Source organism: Mustela nivalis (assembly GCF_964662115.1).
Source record: "Mustela nivalis genome assembly, chromosome: 6".
Lineage (NCBI taxonomy): Eukaryota > Metazoa > Chordata > Mammalia > Carnivora > Mustelidae > Mustela > Mustela nivalis.
This window is the reverse complement of record NC_139025.1, coordinates 61,945,121-61,962,896: the sequence shown is the minus strand read 5'-3', so window position 1 is coordinate 61,962,896 and position 17,776 is coordinate 61,945,121. Positions and strand designations below refer to the sequence as shown.

The 17,776-nt window shown below is 36.8% G+C and overlaps 1 protein-coding gene across 4 annotated transcripts in view; it reads left to right on the top strand.

Moving 5' to 3' along the window:
* The window catches only part of PSMA6 (proteasome 20S subunit alpha 6), a 32,784-nt gene extending 16,277 nt beyond the window's left edge, over positions 1 to 16,507 (top strand). For 3 of the 4 annotated variants that reach the window (XM_082737831.1, XM_082737830.1, XM_082737829.1), the window contains exons 2-7: positions 8,194 to 8,288; positions 8,803 to 8,884; positions 9,875 to 10,030; positions 12,902 to 13,080; positions 14,304 to 14,398; positions 16,283 to 16,507. In XM_082737831.1, coding sequence (XP_082593957.1) covers positions 8,194 to 8,288; positions 8,803 to 8,884; positions 9,875 to 10,030; positions 12,902 to 13,080; positions 14,304 to 14,398; positions 16,283 to 16,340 — 665 coding nt within the window. In that variant the 3' untranslated portion in view covers positions 16,341 to 16,507. The remainder of the gene's footprint in view (positions 1 to 8,193; positions 8,289 to 8,802; positions 8,885 to 9,874; positions 10,031 to 12,901; positions 13,081 to 14,303; positions 14,399 to 16,282) is intronic. The other variant, XM_082737832.1, reaches the window with a different exon arrangement.
* Positions 16,508 to 17,776: the final 1,269 nt, after the last annotated feature.

Genomic DNA, 17,776 nt, shown 5'->3' with positions numbered 1-17,776 from the left:
CTGCCAAGAACAACCCTGGTTCTTTTTAATAACCAAACTTCATAGAATGTATGGATCTCTCAATTCCTTTTTATTTTTCAGCTTAAGTTTATGTAGTGGGCGGGGGTGGGGGGTGTTTATCTTCCAAAACTTAGTATAGCATTCCAAACAAAATTATGGGCCGGGAAAATCTTGGTCTTATAATGGCAGAACCTCAGAATCACCTGTAGAGGCCTTGCAAAGCCGGTGTCTGTTAAGGGGTTGTGCATCCCTGCTGTGATGTGCAGATCGTACTCTGAGCTGATGTCTGGCATTGTGTTTGTCCTCAACATTTTTGTCTCAATACCTTTTATATTGAGCCCCCGTTTTTTTTCTAGTGTTACACAAATGACTCCCAGAAAAGTTGGGAAAGTATTGGGGAAAAGTATAAGGAAAGAGACAAAGTGAATAAACAAAGTGAATAAGAGGTTACTGGGAAAGAAAAGTCTCTATACAAAACAGTGATTTATGTACCATTTTGTTTGTGGTCAAGGAGGCAGTGAACATTCTAACCTACCGATTTCGTATTAGGCTGAACCATATGAAACTGCTGATGTTTGACTTTTTTTTAATCTATAAAAATGACTGTTTCATGTTTCAACCTAATACTTACAAATAGGTATTTTACTATGTATTTAAGTTACAGTTTAAGGAATTGGAGGCTTGGGATTGAGTATAATTAATTATTACTTGTTCCATTTAAAAAATGGGAAATGGTATTAGTTATTGTCTTGCATAATTTTTGACATTCAAGAGCAGGTTACAGAGATTAATGTAATAGTGTTTGCTAGTTTGTAAGTTTCTGAAATTTTATCCAAAACCCCCCAAACCCTAGTCTTTAGTGATGGAAATAAAGTGTTTAATATTTCTCACATTTGAATTCTGGTTTTAAAAAACAAATACACCTTTTAAATGCTCCCCTTACGCTATTCTGTTGTTTTTTTTTTTTTTTTTTTTTTCTTAATTGGCCTTCATGTGCACCTCTGCTGTAAACTGTCCTATTCTTACCCTACCAGTGTTTCTTTAGAAGATACTCTTGTTATTATGTTGTCTCGAGATTTTTTACTCCAGCAGCTTCCATTTTTCCGGAAATTATTAAAAGTATTTTATGGTGGTAATGTTATAATAGGGATTTATTTATATAAAATTTTATTAAAATTACAGCACAGATGGTGAGTACTAAAATAATACAAGAAGGTTACTATGGAAAGTGACACATGAGGTGCTTGGCTGGCTCAGTCATGGGGCAAGTGGCTTTTGATCTTAGGGATATGGGTTTGAGTCCCATGTTGAGTATAAAGATTACTCAAAAACAAAACAAAACAAAAAAAGTGACACAGCCAAGAAAGATTCCTCAAAGAAGGTGAATTGGTTAGACAGGTCTGGGGGAAACCAGTGCATAGGTCAGTCAGGATAGCCGAAGCATGGACAGTGACTGGAAGAGCAGACTATAGCAAGTTTTGAAGAGATGTGGGTGCCATGGTAGAGTTTGGACTTTGCTACTTGAGGTTTGGACATAGCTGAAGAACGACAAGATTATTAAGTAAGATAGCGGGAAAGTTGAGTAGAATTCTAGTAGAAAGGGACTGATAATAGGAAGACCAATTAGGAGAGACTTGTTCCATAATCCATATAAGCCCTAATGAGTGAACTAAGGTACTGAGAAAGGGTGGAGGAGACTCTTGAGTTTTATTTTTTAAATTTTGATTATGGAAAATTCCAAGCACAAGTTCATAGAATAGTATGATGACTCTCATATACCCATCACCCAGCTTCATCAATTGTGAACATTTTGTCAGTCTTGTTTTCTCTTTATTCCCTTTCCCATATGTTTGCCCTGTCTCTGTTAAGAGTATTTTAAAGCAAATCCTAGGTATGAATGAACATTTTTCTGTTGAGGGAGAAGAGAAAGAGTCAAGGATGGTACCCAGGTTTGTAGCTCAAGTGGTTAGTAAAACTGTTATTTCAGATAAAGACTTTAAAGTTGCAGGTTTATAGAAGAGTAATGTTCAGAAATGCCTCTGGGAGAAGTAGTCATTTGCAACTGTGGGTACATAGCTAAAGGTGACACGGTTAGTCATGATTATAAAGGATCAAATCATCCCGGGATAGGGAGAAATGATGGAATCCTGAGGAATACCAGTATTGAAGGACTGGCTGAGGAGGTAAAAGTGGTGAAGGGGACTGAGAAGGGAAGTTCAGAGAAGTAGGAGATGAACAGTAGGAAAGATAATTCTTAACTAAGAACTTTAAAAATTCAGTTCCTCAGTTGCATTAGGTACATTTCAAGTGCTCATTAGCTACATGTGACTGATGACTATTTTATTTGACAGCACTAATCTCTATAGAGAGGGAGGTAGAGGACTCCTTCGCTCAATCCTGGCTAATTCACAGCTGTGTTCTCTACTGAGAAGTATTTTTTATATGTAAAATATTTTTTATTTTGTGGGACAAAATTTTATTATGTGGTGATGGGGGTAGCTCTGTTTCTTATGGCTTTTATCTTCTGCATTTTAAAAAAATATTTTGCATTATTTAAGCAGATTAGATAAGTATTGTTAGTGAATGAAGGAGGCTGAGATATGACAAGGAGTGGTAGAAACTGTGAAAAACTGCAAAGCACCTGTCAGCCCGAGGTGATGTTCACTATGTAAGAATGAGGGTCCGAGCACCTGGGTGGTTCAGTTGGAGGAGAATCTGACTTGGTTTTGGCTCAGGTCTTCATGATCTCAGGGTCATGAGATGAGCCCTGAATAGCCTCCATATTCAGCAGGTAGTCAGCGGCTTCTCTTCCCTCTCCCTCTGCCCCTTCCTCCCAGCTTGTGTGCACTTGCGCGCATATGCACGCTCTGTCTCTCTCTCTAAAATAAACAAATATTAAAAAAAAAGAATGAGGGTCAGGTGTTACCCAAATTTTTTTTCCTGAGGAAAACTAAGTCGAGATTTTTTTTTTTTCCTGATTTTTAAAACCTTCCTAGAAAACCCTGCATTTTAAAACCAACTTTAGTAAGCTGAATTGGGCCTATGGCCAACCTTTGATTTAGTATTTACTGGTTGCAAATGTAATTTTAAATTTCCTTGGTTCCTTGGTTTTATTTCACTATCCAGTCTAGATGTGAAAGGGCAAAATACACACTTCAGGGAAATACGAAATGCTATAGAAGTTCAGATAAGGGTTTGAAGAATCTCATCTGGGATAATCAGAAAGAATCCATGGGAGCTGGAAGAGGCTTGAGGAGGAAGGGCAAGCTCTGGTTAAGTTAAGAGTGAGAGGGCACTTCAGGCAGCACATAAAGATAATGGGAAAGAGCAGGTCTGTTCACAAAAAATATAATGTAAGAGGAGAGTTGGTAAGTGTTGCAAACTGTTATCCCTCTACAGCTGTAGATGGATTATTTCTTAGGCCAAAATCATGTTCTGAGCAGTTGGGTAATAACAGCAGGCATTTGGAAATGTGCTGAAATTAGACAAGATCAAGGATAGTGACCTAGATAAAAGAACCATCCGTATATAAATGACTATTCTTAATATTGCTTTACCTCTATAATGTCTGTAATGATAGTCCCCTTTTTTTATTCCCAGTACTAGCAATTTGTATTCTCTTATTTTCCTGATTAGTTTGGCGGGGGCGGGGTGGAGGTGGGGGGTGGCGTATTAGTTTTCTGTGGCTGTTGTAACAAATTACCACATTTGGTGGCTAAGAAGGAAATATATTCTCTTGTGGTTGTGGGGACCAGGAGTCTAAAATCAGTTTCCCTGGACCAAAATCAAGGTGTTAGGCAGGACCTTAGGAGAATACATTCCTTGCCTTCTCCACTTGTGGAGGCTACTAGCTTCCTTGGATTGGGACTGCATGACTCTGATCTTCAAGACCAGCATCTTCAAATTTCTGCTCCCTCTTCACAGTACCTTCTCTGCGTAAAATCTCTCTCTCCATCGCTCATATAAGGATACATATGATTGCATTTGGGGCCCACTGGGATAATCTCCCCATCTCAAGTTTGTTGTTTTTGTTCAAAGAAGACTTCCTCTTTTTGTTTATTTCATTGGTTTCTGATCTTTGTTATTGCTTTTTTCAAATTTGGGTTTATTTTACCTTTCACTAAACTTTGTAGAGGCTTAGCTTCTTGATTTTCAACCTTTTCTAATGTAAACAAGGCTAGCATATTAGTTTTCTATGATGCATAAAAATTACTACAAACAGCAGGTAAAAATAACGTACATTTTTTAACTCCAGCAGTTTCTGTGGGTCAGGAATAGTCTGCTTAGAATATGCTAAGGCTGTAACAGTGTTGTCCAGGTTGTGTTCCCACCTGGAGGCTTAACTGGAGAAGACTGCTTTCAATCTCACTGAGGATTTTGGCAGAATTCATTTTCTTTCAATGTGGAACCAAGGGCCCCAGCTGCTTGCTGGCTATTCCCTGGAAGACTCATGGTTCCTTGCCATCCAGCCACTTAGCGAGCCAGTAAGAGGAATCTCTAGAGTTAGTCTGCTATCAAGACAGTCTTTTTTTTTTTTTTTTTTTAGATTTTATTTATTTATTTGTTAGAGAGAGAGAGAGTGCACGCACACGAGCACAGGCAGACAGAGTGGTAGGCAGAGGCAGAGGAAGAAGTAGGCTCCCTGCGGAGGGAGAAGCAGGCTCTCTGCTGAGCAAGGACCCCTTTGTGAGACTCCATCCCAGGACGCTGGGATCATGACCTGAGCCGAAGGCAGTTGCTCAACCAACTGAGCCACCCAGGCGTCCCAAGACAGTCCTTTTTTTTATATATGTAGTTTTATTGATAAATGAGGCACATACAGGGTATAGTTAAGAACTGAAATTAGACTTATTTCACAGATAAGTCAGTTTGAAAGTTCACTTAGTATCTGTAAATGCCATACTTGTTACCTCTGATAATATTTTAGATCCCGCGCTATCTGCCTATATTTCACTTATATTTATGAGGGAATTGGAATTAGTTTGGGTTTTCTCAAAAGCAAAAACTATTAGGTAAATATTTTCATTTTAAAATTTTTGCATATTTACTATATTTACTCATATTTGAGACAGACATTTATTACCTTTGTAAGACAAACAACAATATGTTAGAAAAAGATGATGGTAGGAGAAATATCATGGTATGGAAGATAACATACTGCTTTTGTTTTTAAGGCAGTCTTCTATAATGTAATCAGGATAATGATATCCCATCATCTTTGCTATATTCATTGTCAGAAACAAGTTACAGGTCCTGTCCACACTCAGGAAGAGGGGATTACACAAAGGTGTGAACACCAGGAGGCAGGGATTCTAGAGAGCAGGCCACTTTAGGGTCTGTCCACCATTGCCATAAAATTCCTTCTTTTAGCTGCATTCTACAAATCTTGATATATTATTATCAATCAGTTCAAAATATTTTTAAATTTCCCTTGTGATTATTTCTTTGATCCATCGATTACTTAGAAAAGTGTTTTTTAAAATTTCAAATATTTAGGTATTTCAGTACCTTAAAATTTATCGAGATTTGTTTTTATGTTCTCTAATAAACGCTCTGTCTTAGTAAAGGTACCGTGTGCATTTGTATTACACCATGTGCATGTGTATTCTTTAGTTGTCATCGGTAATAGTCTGCAGATAACCGGTGAGGTCGATGCACTTGATAGTGTGGTCCATATAGTGTTTGTCTACTTTGTGTGTGTGTATGTGTGTGTGTGTGTGTGTGTGTGTATCTATGTCTATTTCACTTGTGTGGTGGTGTTAAAAATCTTTAACTGGATGGGTTTTGCCATTTCTTTTTTTAATTTTGTCAGTTTTCCTTTTTTGTATTTTAAAGTACTTTTATAAGCTGCACATACATTTTTGATTGTATAGCTGCCTTATGAATTTATTTTTCTACTTTTGAAATATCCTTGTTTATCTCTGATATATTGCTTTGAAGTCTGTATGTTGTCTGATTAGTATAGTCCCTTCAACTTCCTGATGCTTACTCTATTAAACTGTGTCTGTGATAGATACAGTATGTTTGAGTTTTGCTTTGTTATCCATTCTGACAGTTTCTGCTTTTAATTAGAGTATTTTGTCCTTTAATATTTAATGAAGTTGTTGGCTTGGATTCTGCTATATTCCTCCAAAGAACATTGATTTGTTCTAGCAGGCAAATTTGGCTGGCAACTCAAATCTCACTTTCTTTTATCCTTAGCTAAGCTGCTTGGAGTCTGTCTTGTGCATGTGTTACCCAGAGATTTGGGTAACATACATAGGTTGGGGCTCTCCCTCTCTGGCTCTCTCCTTTCTTTCCCTTATTTTCCTGCAACTGTAGTTACCCCCAAACTGTTTTCTCTATCTGCATGCCAAAGAGACTGAATTTTCTATGGGTGTTTAGCCCTAACCAGGGCTTACACTCAATCTGTTGTAAGCCATGAAAACAGGAAACTTACTTCATGCCATTTCCTTCTCCAACCATCTTTGACTCCTCCTCTAGAATCTGCCTCCTTTTGGCCACTCTCTGGTGCCTTCAAGTAGTTGTTTTGTTTAGAGTTTACAATTTTTAGCTATGGAGGTTTGATCTAGTAGAAGCTTTTTGGCCATATGAGAAACAAAACTGAGAAGCATTTTGAAACATTGTATTTTAGAAGTTATTTGTGGTGTAATGGGATGGTAAAAATAAGCTATTATAACCTCATTAAATCTAAACTAAATTTGAGAATTTCCCTTACATTAGAGTCGTTTTATTCTACTTTTCTGTCTTCAAAATATAGCACTTAGAAATAATTGATAAGTGGTTTTTATTACAGCTCCAATTAAAGGAAATTCTTTGGCATAGGTAGTATCTTTGTTTCAGCTGATCCTCATTACCAGTTAGCTTTTTGAAGAGATGATGAGGCCAGGCTTCAGACCCCATGCCCAGAGTAGTACTTGACAGAATTTTAAAAATATCTATTATTTCAGGGGCGCCTGGGTGGCTTGGTGGGTTGGGCCTCTGCCTTCGGCTCAGGTCATGATCCCAGGGTCCTGGGATCGAGCTCCGCGTCGGGCTCTCTGCTCAGCGGGGAGCCTGCTTCTTCCTCTCTCTCTGCCTGCCTCTCTGCCTACTTGTGATCTCTCTCTGTCAGATAAATAAATAAAATCTTTAAAAAAAAATCTATTATTTCAAAATGCAGATAATGATTGGAGTTATGAGTAATTGTTTTCTTTTACATTATCTTCTGTATTCCCTGTTTTCTACAGTGAGCATGTATTTCTGCTACTGTCTTTATAATTACAAAATGTTTAAATGAGATTTAAATTTTCTAGAAATACATAGCATAGAAAGGAATAGTCTTGTCTGTAATTCTGCTCTCCAGAGGCAACCATTGTCAGCCAAACTGCATGTTGCCAAAGTCCTTTGTTTGCATGCTACCATTTTGATGCATCTGTTTTAACCTAGGGAATGGCCTGACAGCAGCTGGAAGTGCACAAGCTGCACTTGTCATAGACAAACTCAAGGATACTTGTTGTAGATATCAGGAAGATTGGAAAACCGTGACCCAGAAAATTTTAACTTGGTAGGGAGAAAAAAAACAATGCAGAATAATCTAACAGCAGTTAAAATTGCGTATAGTCAGACTAACAGCAGTAGTAAATCTTGAAAATTTAGAGCAACTAAATTTGACCTAGGAAAACCAGACTTGGTAGAAATAATGTCCACAAAACATACTTTTAAAATGATAAGATGTGGGGCACTTGGTGGCTCAGTGGGTTAAGCCTCTGCCTTCACCTCAGATCATGATCTCAAGGACCTGGGATGGAGCCCTGCATCGGGCTCTCTGCTCAGCAGGAAGCCTGCTTCACCTTCTCTCTCTGCCTGCCTCTCTGCCTACTTGTGATCCCTCTCTCTGTTAAATAAATAAAATCTTTAAAATAAAATGATAAGATGTAATTGATAAAGATAGGACATGATAAATTAATTCTTTGTTAGAAATTTGGTACTTTAGCCTGATAAAAATGATTACAGTAAACTAAAATGGAACAAAATGGAGTTGGTTTAACTATGATTTATTAGTATCATTATTAATTTGACTTTGCTTGTCTTGGACAACATTCTGTGTTAGATCATACAGCTTTAGCTCATTCTTTTTAATGACCACTTTTATGCCATTACATGAATCTAATAATTTATTCCACCTTTTAAAAACACAATTCTGTTTTCCAGAATATGCTTTTAAGGCTATTAACCAGGGTGGCCTTACATCGGTAGCTGTCAGAGGGAAGGACTGTGCAGTAATTGTCACACAGAAGAAAGTACCTGTAAGTAATACTGCCCAGGTAGCCAATTGTTATGGAATATAATGCAAAGATTTTTCACAAGTTTGTACAGAAGTATATGACTACCTATATACATTCACATTACTATTCCTGCTTTGCCTCTGCTTGTCTGTTTCATTCAACAAGTATCTACTGAGTAGCTATGGGTGTTTTAGCTGAGTAGACAGTTAATATATTGAACTTTGTGGTGTGATTATAAGCACAATGGGAATTCTAGATCTTTTGTCTTCAGGGACCTTGAAACAGGCTTTGGTGAGCTATAGTTCTTGCCCACTAGAAACCTGTCATCTAAAAAATGAAGACTGAGTCTCCTCCCTGCCTTTTTAAAAAACTGGTTTTATCTATAAAGTGAACAGAGAACATTTATTATATAGTTTATCACTATAATTTTATAGTATTTCTTTTATGATTTTTTTATAATTTTGTAGTATTTTTTTGTCTCTGCACAGAGACCTCTGATTTTTAAAAAGTTACCTTGATTTATTTTGTTCATTAGGACAAATTATTGGATTCCAGCACAGTGACTCACTTATTCAAGATAACTGAAAACATTGGCTGTGTGATGACAGGAATGACAGGTAATTGGCTCAGTTTCTACTTAGATTTGTTATTTTATTCAAATTATTTTTGAGTTTTGTGTTAATTTTTAAAAGGCTTCCTTTAGTGCCTCATTTGCAGATAGTAGGAGTAGATTTGCAGTCTTCCAAGGCTAATGTCAGTATATTCAGAGTATTATAAGCTGTTTTGAAATCTTAAGTATTATAGAATTAGATCTCTGTTTCTATTGCTGTCAGGGAAACTGGGCTGAGGCCACTGTCAGACATTTATTTCATATATAGTTAATAGTTTAAGGAGATGTAAGTATATTTCAAACCTGGTAATAATGTCACTATTAGAAGAGAATGAGAATTACAGAAATTGCTTTGAGTTTCTATTTTCTGAAATCAAGGGAAAATTAAAGCCTACAGAAAAGATCAGAAGAAACATTATTCTCTCTCCTTAAAACTTGTTCTTTTGGGGATTATTAGACACTTGCAGGAAATATTTTGACAGCTGTTGAAGGGCTCAGCATGAAAGTACAGTGCTATATGTAGAACTCCATCTTTTATTTATTTATTTATTAAGATTTTATTTATTAATTTGACAGGCAGAGATCACGAGGAGGCAGAGAGAGAAGGGAGGGGTAAGCAGGCTCCCTGCTGAGCTGAGAGCCTGATGCGGGACTCGATCCCAGGACCCCGGGATCATGACCTGAGCTGAAGGCAGAGGCTTTAACCAACTGAGCCCCCCGGGCACCCGAACTCCATCTTTTAAAAATGTTTTCCTTTTTTGTCATATACGTGTTGCTGAGTCACTGACTATTCAGTAGTGATAGAAAAAGCCAGAGTGGACCACTTCTGCTTCTCTCAAGTCATAGTGGAGATTTTACATATTTATATAAATATATACATACATGTATATACATACATATATACATATACATATATATGTGGAAAATTGAAAATCATCTGATTTTGAGGTTCACTCTTTCCTCTAAAGTAATAAACTTGTGTTTTTTATGCTCTAAGCTGACAGCAGATCCCAGGTACAGAGGGCACGCTATGAGGCAGCTAATTGGAAATACAAGTATGGCTATGAGATTCCTGTGGACATGCTGTGCAAAAGGATTGCTGATATTTCTCAGGTCTACACACAGAATGCTGAAATGAGGCCTCTTGGTTGTTGTAAGTATGCTAAGATGACTCCCAAAGAATTGATGAATTACATGGTGTTTTTTTTTTTTTTAGAGAACATGAATTAAGTTATTGCAGTAACACTTGGGTTCTGAACATGTGGTTTGGAAATTATATAAGCTGAGGAACTCTTATACTAAATCAGCAATGAAGGGAAGGTTTCACAATAGTATTTTAGGTATTACCATTTAAGCTTTAGATGCTATTAGATTTTTTACCAAAATATTTCTTTTAAGGGTATGTGATTTGAAAGATCTGAGTCACTGTTATATTGGACTGTTGTAATGGAGGTTTTACTGCAATTCCAGATTATGCTTTCAATGGAAATGCCTAAATTGACATCTTAACAGTGTAGCTCTTTTTTTTATTTTGACCATCCTAAAGAATCAGGCTCACACACATGTTCCTGTGATTGATATTTTTAGAATACATTACATTTCTTAAAAGTAAGTAAAATTCTCTTGGGAGAGAGAGGAGATTTGCTGCTTTTAGATTTAATGTAATGCATTAGCCTAAAAAAATTCAGCACATATGTTTCTGTGTTGTGTCATTTATGAGAAAAAGCAATCAGCGTAGAGCTTTTCTTCAACATCTGACCCTATTTTTTAACTCTCAGATAAGAATGCTCCCTCAGTTTATTCAGTGATATTCTTTCTCACTCTCATCCTCTTCTGCTTTTTCTTCAGATGTTTTTGCTCACCAGATTTTCTCTGTGTTCCTTCTCTCCCTCTTGGCTCTGTCTGGGTGATCTCACCCTTGAGTTCATGCCTCCTTTACTACCTGTATACAGCCAGTCACTGCCACGTTGGCAGTAGCCCAGTCCCTCCCTCCGTGTCCTGCAGATACTTCAGACTTGAAATTGTTGCTCTTTTCCTGCTTTCATCCTCAGTGTCTCTTTCCTGTGTTCTCCCCACTTCCCTGGTCATCTTCCTCAGTCATCCAGCCTCGGCTCCAAATATCTGGTCCTTCTTCATCTCTTCCCTTTGCCACCTAATTTATTTGTCTCTTCTCTCCCTCCTCATTCTTTCCTCATCTTCCATGTTGGTACACGGTTATCTTTTTTAACTCAAATTTTTATTGTTGCTCCCTAGAAAAACCCATTCCTCGTCGAATACAGTGTTAATTCCAAACTCCTTAATATGATGTGCAAGGCCCTGAGAGTTTATTCCCAAGCAGCTTCTTGCATGTCCTGCTTTCCTTCTCAACCTGAAGTGCCAGTAGTATGTAGGTCTTTTGTCATCACCTGGGTGTACCATTGCCTTTCTTGTCTTGATGCCTTTGTATGTGTTGTTCCTTATGCCTTGATTGCCCTTCTTGTCCTTACCACCTGTGAAACCCTATTCATCTTGCAAGACCCAAAGTAGAGAAGTGTGTGCTCCCTCCAAGCAGTGAGTGGGTACTTCTTTTATGTTGCCATGTACTTTGTGTATAGCAAGTATAACATGTAAAGAAAATTACAGAGTGACATAATCTTTGAATAAAACACAGATACCTGATCACTGTTTATCAATTAAACAAGGTTGAAAATTCCTCATTGTAGCACTATAAAAGTGAATAAAGTAATTGGTTAATACTGAATCTTAAAAGAGAGGGCACTATAGGCATACCTTGGAGATAATGGCAGGTTCAGTACAGACCATTGTGGTAAAGCTAATATCACAATATAGTGAGTCAAATGAATTTTTTGGCTTCCCAGTGCATATCAAAATTAAGTTTATGGTATAATCTATTAAGTGTGCAATAGCATTATATCTAAAAAGTAATGTACATACTTTAAATTTAAAATACTTTATTCTTAGAGACCTTGGTATATCTAAGCTTTCAGCAAGTCATAATCACTGATCATAAATTACCATAACACATACAATAATAATGAAAAAGTTTGAAATATTCCAGGAATTACCAAAACATGACACAGACACAAAGTGAGCAAACACTACTGGAAAAATGGACTTCCTCAACACAGGGTGGTTACAAACCTTTGTTTTCAAAACAAACAAACAAACAAACAAACAGAACACAGTATCCCTGAAGTGCAACACGCTATGAAACGAGGCATATATATAAGAGGTTCAGGAGTTAAGCCATTCTTTAAATACTTTATTACCTGCTTTGCTGAGTAGAAAGTAGTTTGGTGGTGGTATTCGTTTTAATTAAGTCATTACAACAACATGATTAGATATTTAATAACAAAACTGTATGTACAGAATTTAGAATTTGATTTCTCTTGACACTAGGGGAATGTACACCAGCAGTATCAAAGGTGGGCAGTGTGAAGATAAGGAAGTAGCCTCTGTATTTCACTTGGTGCCAGCATTCCAGGTGTAGTCCATACACTTTTAGTTCCCTGGAACCCTAAATTCTTAAGAACCTTAAGCTCTTAAACTTAAAAAAAAAAAAAAAAAAAGAAAGAAAAAGAAAAAGTCTTCCATAGCCAGCTAAATTAAAGAACTAGTGAAGTTTAAAGTAAGTGAACCTACAGCAGAATATTTAACATGCTATTATTATTTTTTTAAAAGAAAGTATATGAAAAATATGCTTTCCAAGTTTATTGACTGATGATACCTCAGGAGATCAGAGAAACATGTTTTGGGTAGTAGCAAGGATTAGAAAATTGTAAATTACACTTGTGATAGTTCATATTTTAAAAATATCTGAGATAAACCTTTGATGAAATGGAAATTTCTTGGTTACCTAATTTATCTTTAGTAATAACCTGTATTTCATCAGTTTTTTAAAACAAAATACATATCCTAAAATAGATGGCCAGAATAATCAACAACAGCTTTATGACAATACTAAGAGAGAAGAAACTGTGTTGTACAAAGGTATAAGATATTTAATGAGGGTCTTTCTTTTTAGGTATGATTTTAATTGGTATAGATGAAGAACAAGGCCCTCAGGTGTACAAGTGTGATCCTGCAGGTTACTACTGTGGGTTTAAAGCCACTGCAGCAGGAGTTAAACAGACGGAGTCAACCAGCTTCCTTGAAAAAAAAGTGAAGAAGAAATTTGATTGGACATTTGAGCAGACAGTGGAAGTAAGTTAGCCAAAAGCAGCTTTTTTTGCAGATCATTGTATAATTGAAGTTTATAAAGGCTGTTCCTTGTTTAACACATGAGCCAGGTTTGTCAGCTTCATAGTAGAATTGGTGTCAGTCAGCTGACGTGGGAACAGTGAGGATTGCTTTTATTCACTTAATCCCTATCTCATTTCGTAATGTATTTGAGAGTGCTTTCAACAAAACACATATAAAATGGGAAGATGGGACTAAAAATAAGAATCAAGACTAAGGCCTAAGACCTGCATGGTTATGACTCAAATTAGGCTTAAGCTTCTTGGTAACAAAAGTGAAAAAATTTAGTAGTTGTTACCCTTATGGCCCTAAAGGCAAAACAGCCACATACCAAATTCTCAGGGAAAGAAACGTCTGGGTAACAGAATATATGCTCATAGCATGACTTGGCAGAGAAGTTCTATCTGGGATGCAAAAATAGAGCTCCTTTAACTCTGAGATCTTAAGGTGATAATTCATTATAATTGGGACGTTTTAAATAGACACAACAAGCTAAAATTCTTATACAAATATTTAGTAACCTTAGACTAAAGAAGCCTCTTACTAACTGCCAAGAAATTTTAGTGCATTTTGGAAAGGAGGAGCTGAGATACAGCCATTCTAAAGACTAACAACATGATTCTGATAAATGACAAAAGAAAAATGCTGTCTAATACTTTCATGTTTGGTTGGCAATATTATCTCATTTATACTAACAGGAGATATAAAGCTAGTTCTCATCTGGGAGGTACTATGCCTTGTTTAAATGTTTCTAAAAGGTCCTTTTTACTTACAGTTCATAATTACATAAGTAATTAATCACATCAGATACAAAGCCCTTAAATACATTCCTAAATTGTTAGTGTAGATTTTCCTTGAAGAAGACTATATCATTCATGTTTACCCTGTTGTCCTTCTCACCTCAAGTGCTTAGCATAGTCCCCAGCATGTTCTAGTCCTCAAGCAAACAGACTCTTGTGTGTAAATCATCCTGTTTTGTTTGATGGATCCCTTTCATTTATGACTAAAATTCATGTAAGCACGTTTCTTCTCATATACGCTAGTAACACGTGGCTTTGGAAATGTATCACTGAAACATGAAGCAAAAAATGAATAGCTTGTTGTTAACTCATGATTTGAATAAGCTTGGAAAGAGAATATCTTGGAGTCTCTGAAAGATACAATTTTAATGTTGGTACTTTTTTCAGACTGCAATTACATGCCTATCTACTGTTCTATCAATTGATTTCAAACCTTCAGAAATAGAAGTTGGAGTAGTTACAGTTGAAAATCCTAAATTCAGGTGAGTTATATTGTCGGCCAAGTACTTAAAAGACGTTTGCCAAGAAATACATTACAGCCTAGAACGGTAGAGGTGTTTGGGTCCATTTGTCCTACAAATCAGGGTGGGGAGTGTGGGGAACATTTTTTTGAACTACATTTAGAGTTTTTCAATACTTAAGAGATCTGTTTTAAAACTTACTTGAGGTTCCTTTAAGACAGACATAACTGCTTTTCTTCTTATTTCTAAGTGATTTTATATCTGTATCAGAGGTAACATAAAATAACCTTCTCTATGTTAGGAGTAAAGTAAACATAAGTGTTTTCCTTTTTTTAGCCTGAGGCCAATAGAAATTCTTCTCCCAGTGTAGTAGTTTTTGGTTTTTTGAGGTGGAGCTTTGATTATTTAGTGGTTAGTTAAGGGGAGCTCTGAAGAGCAGTATGAAATACTGATCTATATCAGACGCTATCTGGAGATCTTTGGAAACCCCAAATTTTGAATACAGCTAATTGAATTGCAGATGCTGGATGCTTGTCTTTTCTTACTAAGAGACTAACTTCCACATATCAACCTTATAGCTTCCATGAGTCAGATCTGTACTGGGTGCTTAACATATACCATCTCACTTAATCCTCCCAGAACCCTGCACGGTGGTTTACTTACCAGGAACCCGGATATGCTTATGAAAAATACTTCGTTTAAATGCATAGATGCATAAATGCATAGATGCATTATTTGTATCTACTCTTAGATCACAGTTACATAGACACTTGGTCATGGTTAGGGATGGGGTGGAAAGGTGGTACATTAAACTTAACTGAGGCTTGAAGAGTTTCTTGTTACTATGCTCTTTTTTTCCCTCCTAATTTACTCTTTTTGTTGCATGCAGGTGAGTGATTTAAACATGAGTGAAGTAAGAAAAATTCATAGAATAAAAAAAAAATTGTGAATCCTCTCCTCCCTGCCCCGTAGAAAATAGTTGTTTTGTTTGTTTTGGCAGTACTATTCTAGCAGGAACAATTTATAAAGGACCCGCTTAAAGGACCTGCAAGTTCTTTTTTCTGTTCTGCGACCCTCTGATAGCTTTTAACATTTTTATTTCCATCTATTAGTTAAATAGGTGAGAAGCCAAAGAACCTTATCTTCAAAAAGTTCTGTTACCATTTATAAATTTAGTAGTAGTAAGTATGCTTAAAAAATAACTATAATATGTAACATAAGCATCAACAACTACTATATAAACTACTTACATTGCTCCAGTCTGTACTAAAAAATGTCACTTCTAAAAATGTGACATTTTTAGAAGTCCAGCAGTAATAGGTCACACTAAAGGTTGCCAAGCATTTGATTTCTTTGGGGAAATAGCATCTGTTCATCATGAAGTGTTTTCTTATCTCTTAGCTCATAGAAACTTGAGTTATACAAGATGTAAAGGCTTCTTGACATAGGAGCTGAAATAGAATAGATTATGTATAGCTAGCTATATATTTAACTTAATTATCTTCTATCATCGCTGCAACTAAAAGGACTTATTTTCAGAAGACGTAATTTTTTTATCTGACGTCAAAGAAATAAATTATTTTGTGTATAGATGAAGTTGATAAAATATTTGGGAAGTCTTCCAAAATAATCCAAAGGGATGAGTGGTGGGTAAACAGATTTTTTTTAAGAGTCTTATGCTCTTAAAATCTTAAAAAATTATGCTCTTATGCCGACCAAGCTAGCCAGGCACTAACAGATTTTTTAAATAGTAGCTATAAATGATTGATTGTTAAAGTTGGGTGTTAGGTACACAGGAATTTATTACTATCTGTTCATTCTACTTTCATGTGTATTTGCAACTTTACATAATAAAAAGTTTTCAAAAAGTAAAATGGTTGTGGGTTTTCCCCCCTTGCCTTCCAGGATTCTTTCAGAAGCAGAGATTGATGCTCACCTTGTCGCTCTAGCAGAGAGAGACTAAACATTGTAGTTAGTTTACCAAATCCATGACGCCACTTGCCTGTGTGTTCGGTAACAACAGACCAACATTATGGAGGCCCCTGGATTGAAAAAGGAACCTCTCCCACTCCTGCCCTACCGCTGAAGTGGTTAGGACTCTGTATAAATAAAATCAGTGCTTTTGGAAAATGATCGCATCCTGTCTTAATTTCACCTCTAGTTTTAAGTGGAGCCTCTGGTGCATGCAGACTGTTCAGTGTTCACCATCGCCACACTGGAGCTTTTCTCGTTTTGTTGACGGAGATCCAGGTTTCTTTGGTTTCAGGAACTTAATAGCGGAAGTTTAAACTGTAGCTATATGGCCTAACTAATGGCAAACTAAAAACTGGTTTCAAAACTTGGCTCTGACTGTAAGCGGACATGTAAGGCAAGGCCTCTATTTTGCAATTCTTTGTTCATTCAGATGTAATATTCCTGAACCTAAACTCCAAGTGCCATCGGAGGTTTTAATTATAGTGAAAAGATTGACATTGTTTTATTCATTGGTTTTGAGATACACATTTAATCTGTACTCCATAAGGTCCAGTATCTTTAAGAGCAGAAATCGCAGTTGCCTTAGAAACAACAGGGCTTGAAAAGCAGAATCTGTGTATTTTCTCTGCTGCCTTAAAATTATTTAAAGCAGACTTTAAAGAACTCGTCTATAGTAGAGATGCCACTATAAACAATGTTAAGGGAAAAGGTATATTTAGAATAATTACTGAACAGAATTAAGGTTTTTAAATATTTTTTAAAGATTTAGTTATTTTAAAGTGTGTGTGCATGGGGCGCGGATGTGCAGAGGGAGAGAATCTTCAAGCAGGCCCCCCTCAGCACAGAGCCCAAGGTGGGCTTGATCTCCAGACCCATGAGATCATGACCTGAACCAAAACCGAAAGTTAGATGCTTAACCATCCGAGCCTCCCATGTGTCTCTGAATTAAGGCTTTTTCAAATCATTGTGATTGCCTGGTGACCTGAACCACTAATTGTTCTAGATGATCCAAAAATCTTGGGATTTACATTTCATGCCCTCATTTTCCCTGGGTGAGATGGACTCACCTCACCCAGGTGTGTGAGGTGTGTCGCCTCACAGAGGTGAATATGGTTGCTGATCCAGTACAAATCCCTGGAGTCAGTTGCCCCTGTAGCCACCAAGGCCGGGTGAACTTCTGACCGCTAAAAGCAGGAAACTTCACCTACCACATCCTCTTCAGAGCTGAGTCATTAGTTGTTAAGTGTCCTAAAGGGGAAGCAAGGTTCTTCCAGTTCAGGGACTGCTGGTTGGATTACCCATCCATATCCACTAAGCTCTGTAAAGGTACTGCCATTTTGTAAGTGAGGTATGTGTAGACTCCAGGTCTACTGCCATGAATGGACAACTATACCCTCGCAGCCTTGACTGACTTCACCATTCTGG